General features: G+C 45.6%; 1 protein-coding gene across 1 annotated transcript; it reads right to left on the bottom strand.

Moving 5' to 3' along the window:
• Positions 1-872: 872 nt before the first annotated feature.
• Positions 873-2,227, bottom strand: LOC149251545 (uncharacterized). The gene is made up of 2 exons (XM_089453920.1): positions 994-2,227; positions 873-901 (listed from the first exon to the last, which is right to left on the bottom strand). Exons 1-2 carry the CDS (start codon positions 2,225-2,227, stop codon positions 873-875), a joined length of 1,263 nt encoding a protein of 420 aa, XP_089310046.1.
• Between the last annotated feature and the right edge of the window lie 6,704 nt (positions 2,228-8,931).

Below are 8,931 nucleotides of genomic sequence, written 5' to 3'. Positions count from 1 at the left end.
CCAGCCAGACCCAATCTGCAATTCTGTGGCAAGTAGGTTTAAGCCAATAACCCAGATATTTGAGACCTCTATCCAAGGGGTGGATACTGTAGGGAAAGACCTGGTGTGCAAATTGGGATTCATGAACAGAGGTACGAGTAAAGGTTATGGTGGATTTGGATTGGTTGGCAAGCATTCCAGTAGCGGACGAGAAGAGAAGGAGAATCTTGGAAAAAGATCTGGAATCCCGAATGCTGCCATCAAGCAAAATAAGCACATCATCCACAAATAGGAGATGTGTGAGGAAACAGTCCTCTGTGATCTTGAGTCCACAGATATCTCCATCCCTTTTGGCAGATGCAATCAAACGACTTAGACCCTCCATGACAATAAGAAATAGAAGTGGGGATAAAGGGCAGCCCTGCCTTAGCCCCCTTTCAGAGTGAAAGAAGTGTGAGGCCGAGCCATTGATGAGGACACTGAAGGAGGGTGTGGTGATGCAGGCCATGATCCAAGTGATGTAATTGTGAGGGAAGCCCAAATGAATCAGCAGCATCTTAATATAAAGCCAGCTGACCCGGTCAAAAGCTTTGGATAAGTCAATCTTGAGAATGATGCTTTTTAGATGCTTGGTCCAGATGGAGTGGATGGCTTCCTGTGCCGAACCAATGGCTTCGTGGATCTGTCTGGATTCGAGGAAGGCGAATTGTTGAGGAGCAATATGTCTGGAGAGGATCGGCCTGAGTCGATTTGCGATTATCTTAGAAATAATCTTATATAGGCAGTTGCATAAGGAAATAGGCCTATAATCATCAAAAGAGGATGGGGCATCAGACTTTGGTATGAGGGTGATGAAGGTCGAGTTGATGGCATGGTATAGGGAACCCGAAATTCTACTCTCCTCCACTACTTTCAATAGGTCCTGCCCCAGCAGCTCATAAAATGCCAGGTAGAATTCAATGGTCCATCCATCCGGGCCTGGGCTCTTATCTTTTTTGAACCATTTTAACGTGCCTTCGAGTTCACCGGAGTTGACTGGTGCGAAGAGCTCTTCTGCTTCATCCTCATTGACAAACCTTGGAAAGTGTCCCGCCACATTTATAATATCAGGAAGATTTGCTTCGCGGGGACATTTGTAAAGGTTCCTGAAATGTGAAGTACCAAGGTGGGCTAGCTTATTGAAGGTATCGGCATAGCCTCCCTCAGGCATAGGAAGATTCCAAATGGTGTTAGATACCTTTCGTCCCTTGGCATAGTTTTGAAAGAACCTCGTATTATCGTCCCCAGCTTTTAACCATATAGCTCTACTCCTCAGCCTCTGGGATTCCTCGTGCTCCTTTAGGATGTTGGCCTTCTGATTTTCAAGCTCAATCAGTCGGATCTTTTCCTCTGCAGAAATGAATCCCAAACTTCGATCATCAAGTAAAGTGCTCAACTCAGCTTCAATATTAGTGAGCTGTGAGGTTTCCCGTGAATGTTTCTCCCTGGCCCATTTAATAGAGAGGTGTTTAATCTCAGAGAGATTGTTGCAAAACCCTTTTGCGAAGGACTCTGCTCGGTTAATAGGGTTTGCATTCCAGAAGTCGGAAACCATCTTGATGTAAGTAGGGTCACTCAGCCAGACATGGTTGAATTTGAATGGGGCTTTTGGCTTTTTGAAAGGCCCCTGGATTTCCAGATAAATGGGTGAGTGGTCCGATACACCCCCCGTACCCACCCATTGTTTGTAGTGATGCAGCTGCTGTAAGAGAGGTCCTTTCATTAAGAATTTGTCAAGTCTACGAGCTAGTGCTGCATCACCCACCCTTCTGTTCCTCCAGGTGGGTAGCGGTTTTTGCATGGGGACATCTATAAAATCGGTCTGTTCCAGCAGATTAATCATATGGTCAGTGATAGCATCAATTTGAGCCGCAGACCCCCATGATTCTCTGAACCCCAGTGAAAAATTTAGATCCCCTCCGATAATAGTATGTTCAGAGTCCAGAAGGGAGAGGTTTAGTAGACGCTGCCAAAATTGTTCCCTTTGATGACAGGGTCCATACACATTCACAATCCTGAGAATCATACCAAGATCAGCAGAGAAAATATCCAGTCCCAAGTATCCCGATCCCCCCCAAGATGCATCAACCCGAATTGTTCGAGGGTTGTATCCTATAGCCAGACCCCCAGACCTCCCAGCAGCATCTAGGGCAACAAATGTCCAGCTCGGGATCATAGATTGAAGAGTATGGGAGATTTGATCAGCCATACCCAGAGTTTCTTGAAGTAAAATAATGTCAATCGGTTCGGTCTCGATGAGTCTCCTCAAGGCTAGTTTCTTAGAGGCACTAGCCAAACCCCTACAATTAAAAGACAAGCACTTCATGGAGGGACACCGCGCGGGGTATGTCCTGCTCTAAGGACCCCATCAATAGTGGATTGGCGACCAGAAGTGACCTCCGCCCCAGCCCTCCTGATTGCCTTGGAGAGATCTGACTTCCTACCCCTGGATGATAGGGGGATGGCGCCAGGCATCATAAGACCTAGACCAGTCTGACGGACCGGGAGTTCCTTGGTGTGGGACCTGGAGCGAAGGAAATATTGGTGAGGGGGTGACAACCCTGAGGATGACGGCGATACAGTGGATGTGGAAGGAGCGGACAATGAGGGGGCGGTAGTGACAATGAGCGGAGGAGTAGACATGATACATTGAGCCATTGAAGTCTGAATCGGTGAGGCTACCATATAAGAGGTAAAATCAAATGATGAGAGAGGAGGGTTCAGAGAGGTACCCGAAGCAATCGTGGCTTCCGCGGCAGAGCGGGCCCTGGTCATCGGTGGCGAAGACTGTCTGGTTCCTCTGTCCACTGTCTTTGAGATTGGAGAGATAACCACTGGTGCTGGACCCGAGGGCGAGGGGCGCGAACCGACTGGAGAATTTACCCTGGAAGGTGCAGGCGTGATTTTAGGTGAGTCCTCTGTTCTCCGATTGAGAGGGCATTCTTTGAAGAGATGTCCTACCTTGTGACATCGTCTGCAGTGAAATGGCACCCCTTCGTAATCCAAGATCTGGACTCTGATGTACTTCCCCCACTGTAGAGTAATCTTTTCCTCCAAGCCCTCACGGGTATCCAAGTGGACCAAAATGCGTGCGAGGGTTCTGTTTTTGGACTCCACAAAGGTACGGTCATGATCTAAGTATGTGCCCAGAGCATTGCCAATCCTGATAAAAACCTCCTCACTCCAGAACTGTAGTGGAAGCCCTGGCAAGCGCACCCAAAGCGGACCTGCCCCAATTTGTTCACGTTCAGGGTCGAATAAAGGGCTCCACCGTTTGAGAAGGACCGGGGCCATCTCAATGTGCCAGTACCTGGCCAGTACCAAATCCGTGTAGTTTTCCTTTGCAAAATGCAGGGAGAACCAACCCCTGGGCAAAACATGAACCTCTGGTAGTTCCTTCAGTAACCCTCCCCAAATCTCCTTAACCCACTGAGACAGCCTGTTGGCTGAATACGCCCGACCACGGACATGTCCAACCAGCACCGTGCATGCCATGATAGCAAATTCACCAATAGCCGAGGTCTCGCCAAATCTGATGGTGATATCCTTTGAGGTCGCCTTGACGCACTTAGTCTTCCTTTTGCTGGTGCGAGGAGCCGATGGGTGGTCCACCAGAGGGTTTGGGACGCCTTCCGGAGGGTTTTGTTTTGCTGGTCTAACCTTAACCGCAGGGGTCTCGAAACAGCCAGATGGTCGAGCTCCCGAGCAGGGGGGTTGTTGGGCTGCTGCGGTAACCGGGATGTCAACAGAGGGAACAGTGAAGAAAGATGAATGAGGGTCAAAAGAGGGCGAGGGGGGTGTGTGCGAGGATAAGATGTGGAGGGTGCCCGGTGACAGAGGAGGGACTTCGAAGCCCGGAGAATCCACAGAATGCGACCCAGAGGGTGGGGGAGCCGAGCAATGCCGAGGAAAGGAGACGACAGGCGAGGACAAAGGCGGTTCCGGGACAGACAGTGAAATAGCGGAGTCAAGTGGCAGAGTGCGGGAGAAGCTAGGGTTTCCAAAAATAACGCGATCCGGGAAAGGCTCCTCGGAATAATCCACCGCTTCAACCTCCATATTGTCCCCCATATTCCAGCCAGAGGTCTATAACTGAAAGCGACGGGTGTGCGAACGAAAACGGCAGGGTAAACAGTGCGCGGCGCCAGAACAGAGACGTCTGTCTACAGTAACTGTAACAACCCTAGGGTTTTACCCTAGTCCCATACGAACGGCTTCCATCCTCCAACAACAATTGAAATGATTCATTCATTGTTGGAAATACTTAGATGGGGGCGAATCAATATTTCATGCAATTTCAATTTTTCACTTAATATTGAAACCAAATTCACATCACATAAAAAATTATTCACAATGTATGAACACAAAGATCAAAGTGTGAGTTAAAACATGAAGAACAAACACTTTTAAACGATCTTAAATTTATTACAATCATTCATGATAACACCAATCCTCTGTAAGCACCAACTTACAACAATTGCAGGCTCCAACCTATTAAGAAGATGAGGACACCAATCCTTGGTGATTTACGACTTTCAACTTTCGTGGGAACCAACCCACTAGATATTTCAATCCCCCACATGAGCTCCAACTCAAAAATTTCATAGGCACCAACGCATGGGAGATTTCAATCTCCTCAATTGAGAACCAACTTAGCAATTTATAGGCATCAACCTACATGATACTTCACAATTTCTCTTGATTCACACAAATTTCCTTTCTATAGTAGAAGTTGTTGCCCAACCATGCCACTCTTAGATTTTCTCCTTCAAGCTTGAGCTTTTCATTTGTCTTATCCTAGTCCTTAGCTCGGTCATCAATCATTCCTTATCCTTCCTTTGTTGTCTTTGATCTGCTCTTACTAGGTTGTGTTCTTCTATCCTAGAAGTCCATGGAATCCTTGCTTGACTTCACTTCCTAGGTTTGATCTTCTTGCACCTTGCTGCAATTTTGAGGGCTCTTCCAGCCACTGAAATATACCTCCCAGTCCGTTGCATTCACTTCTTAACACTAAACAATTATATTCCTTAAGTTTGTCCACAATAGGGCTTGGCCCTACTCTCCAATGTTGTGGGTATTCTTCTCTTGTCACAAGTCTATAATCAAAGAAATGACATCGTTTTTCTCTTATATACACCCCATAAGCCTACAACCTAGCTAGGCTAGGGCTTGGCCTCCAAAACTTGTCACTAGAACAACCTCCTAAAATTTGTTCATAAACAGGCCCTCAACTCATCCTTTAAAACTATCACAAGTATGCAATGTTTTCCTTGTTCAACTATTCTGAGGTTTGTACAAAGCAAGGTTTACCAACCAGCCCTTTACAGGGTTTTGCCTACACCAAAAAGAAAGGCCTTAAAACAAGAATATGCTAGTGATCTGAATCGAATCCATAAACGACTGTCATAGAACTGTGACTAAAACAGGTTGAACAAATCCTTGAAGAATCCAAAACAGCAATCGAAAACACCCTAAACCAGTGGCCATGGCAGCCGGCATGGAACGACGAGGACCTCGGTCACAGCGCGCTGACCGAGGCCCATGGAGACTGCGCAAGAGGTCAAAATAGCCCCTAAGAGCCCGGATTGGGAAAAGGAGTTGGTTTTCGATGCGCATTAGTGCTTAGCGCTAACACGCATCACTGGGAAAACAGGGCTAAAATGGTAGGGCTTAAGCACTCAGTCACGTTGGGAGCCAGAGGACCGTGGGCAGAAAAGCGGAAAAAGCGCCATCGTACGAAGGTGGGACCTACGACTTAGAAACCGGCGGGTTTACCTGGGGTGCCCTTGAACGGTAAGAGGTTTTGGAGAAAATAGAGCGAGCACCCTCAGTGATCGACGTGTGGCAGTGGAGGAGAGAGAAAAACCGCCGCGATCGCACGTTGTCGGTCGTGCAAGTCAACCGCGCTCGACATGCGAATGACGTTGGATCTGGAGGAGCCCAGACCGGACGGTTGAGATTGCGCCCAATGGACAGAGCAGAATTGATAGGGGATTAAGCTGCGATTTAAGAGGATTTGGAATCCGTTGATCGCCACGGTGGAGAAAGCAACGAATTAACAAGCGGGCTGGCGCAGTTCCGATGGAGACACGTGGCTACTTCTTGAGCATTATGCTGATGCCAAACAGGGAATTCCAAGCACACAGGCGACAGGCGAATCGACGCAGGAAGGAGAGGAAACGAACAGGCACAGAGGTCGAATGGCTAAAGCCATGAGCAGAGACAGTGAACGAGAGAGATCAGAAGAGAGATTCAGATCGAAGAGTCCAAGCAACCAAGAGAGACAGTGAACAGTGAACCCTGAGAAGAGGATTGAGCACAGAGAGCAGTAAAGCCAAGCAGAGGAGACAGAGGTCCGAGCTGACCGCAGGCAACATCGAGCACCAAAGAGCTTGAAGAATCAAGCCTTCCCATAGAGGAATCTGTCCGGATTGAGCATCACAGTTGGCTCTTTCCACTGTAGACCGAGAGTCACAGAGCTGGTAGGAAGAACAAGAGTCTGTGTACTCCAAGTGGCTTGGGGAATCCAAGAACCACCCTTCCAAGCAAAATCTGCTTCAGGAGAACTCATATTGAGTCCCTGTATTGTAATTTCTCTGCTCAAAGACATAATAAAATAAGGCCACCATTGAAGCTGAACCGGAGACATAACCCTGGAGAATAGGGTGAACTCCTTATTAAAATTGTTTGTGTCTTTGTGTTGCTTACTGCATTTCTCTGCTGTCTTTCCATTCAAAATGTATGTGTATTGGCAATCTGATCGATCCGTTGTTTCAATAACATAGAACACACACCAGCACATGAGTCTATAATACCTTTTGTTTAATAAATCTTAATTGAGGTCACTCATAGGGTGATTATCAGATCAAGTGGTATCAGAGCTCTATGTTGTAAGGCTATACAAGCTTGTGTTGGTTTAGCTGTGAATGATCACTAGATCAAAGCTCAAATTAGGAGAAGGAGAATTGGTGGAAACTAATCCTAAAATTGGAAGAGACTATTCTCAAAAGACAATGTGAGAAGAAGGTTCTATAGGGCCAGACTCTCAATTCCTAGAAAGTTTCCTAGCTATAAAGTCCATGGTGGAAGAAATGTATAGGGACTTTAGAAAGCAAAAGGGGGAAGATTCATCAGGCTCTAAGCAAGATAAAGAAGAAGATGAATCTCATTCCCATGACCACTCCAAAGGAAAGGGGAAAGAAGACAGCTTCCCTACACCTCCTAGTAGCCCTGTGCATAATAAGAAAGCATCTTTGATTAAGTTAGATGTTAAATTTGATTTTCCTATATGTGATGGAGTTGAATGCTGAAAAGTTGGCCAACTAGATAAGACAAATTGATGTGTATTGCAGATTACAAAGTATATACTCAGACAAGATCAAGATTTAGCTGGCAAGCCTTCACCTAGGGGGCACTGCCTTGGTTTGGTGGGAAGGCAAAACCCAAGCTGATGTGAAGAAGCATGGTAAGACCATCTCTGTCTGGAGTGACTTTGTTTCTACCATCAGAAAGCAGTTCTATCCATTGGCCTACATGCAACAAGCCATGATGAGTTGGAAAACTCTTCAGCAGTTGAAAGGGAAAAGTGTACAAGGGTATACTCAAGAGTTTAGAAAGAGAGCATTGATGTTAGGTATTTCATTAGACTCATCAGAAACTCTTTTGAAGTACATTGGGGGTCTACACAGCTACATGAGGCATACTATCATCATGTTTAATCCCACTAGTATAGATGAGGTATTTGTACAAGCTACTCATCTAGAAGCAAGAGGAAAGAATGGAAATCCAGAAGTTGGGGGACCATCCCAACCCACTGTAAGCAAGAGCAAGGAGAAAAGAAAGTAGAAATGGAAAGCAAGGAAGGCTAACACTGCACAGAAAGGCAAAGCCTCATGCACCCACTATAAAAAGGAGGGGCATGATGATGAGCACTGTTGGATTCTGCATCCAGAGCTGAGGCCTAAGAAGTCCAAGGGCAAGAAGAAGACGACTGCTGCAGCTATTCAGAAGGATTTGGGGTCAGACTCAGGAGATGAAACAATCATTGCAGCCACAGGTATGAAAGGTAAGAATTCTGAAGCATCTACTAGTAATTTTGCTCAATCTGTTACTGATGAAGAACATGAGAGAAAAAGGCGTGAGCTTTTCCATATTCGAGTTGTTTCCAAATATCAAAAGATTGATACTTTGTTTGATAGTGGCTCACAAGTAAATCTGATTTCTGAAGCAATTGTAAAGAAATTGGGATTAGCAACTACACCTCATAAGAAACCATACCCATTAGGATGGTTGAATGATAAAGCACAACTACAAGTGACTAGACAGTGCAAACTCAAGTTTTCTTTTGGTTCAGCATTTGTAGATGAGGTTGAGTTAGATGTAATTCCTTTGGATATATGTGGAATTGTTTTAGGAAGTCCTTACTTGTATGATAGAAAGGCTATTTTTTATAGAGCTGAGAACAAGTATCTACTTGTTAAAGATGGAATCGAATACTTTGTAAGAGCTCATAAGCTCAAGAATAGTTATACTCTCATAAACTCAGGACAGATGAAAAGAATGATAAATTCATGCCAACAGTTCTTACTAATGGTTGTAAAGGAAAAGAAAACTGATAAAACCAATGTATTTGAGGGCTGTAATTCTGATCAGCAAGCTGATATAGAAAAGATTATTTCAGAGTATGATGTCTTGTTTCAAGAACCTCAAGGTTTGCCACCCAAAAAGGGAATAGAACATGATATTATTTTGCAGCAAGATGTTCCTTTGCCTAACATTGGGATGTACAGGTTATTTGCTTTAGAGAATGCTGAAATCAAGAAGCAGGTGCAGGAGTTGCTCGAGAAAGGGTTCATCAGGCCTAGCACATCACCATGTGGGTCACCAATCGTTTTGGTGAGAAAGAAAGATGGC

This window comes from Pinus tabuliformis, chromosome 7 (assembly GCF_031772625.1).
Source record: "Pinus tabuliformis cultivar Carrire ecotype Pingquan chromosome 7, CPIR1, whole genome shotgun sequence".
Taxonomy (NCBI): Eukaryota; Viridiplantae; Streptophyta; class Pinopsida; order Pinales; family Pinaceae; genus Pinus; species Pinus tabuliformis.
Note: the sequence above shows the minus strand (reverse complement) of the source record. Positions and strands in the feature narration are given on the sequence as shown.

Coding starts and splice junctions, on each gene's coding strand:
- LOC149251545 (XM_089453920.1), bottom strand. CDS start 2,227: ATGGCTGATCAAATCTCCCATACTCTTCAATCTATGATCCCGAGCTGG. Junction 902..993: donor CAACTCCGGTGAACTCGAAG/GCACGTTAAAAT, acceptor CTGCTGGGGCAG/GACCTATTGAAAGTAGTGGA.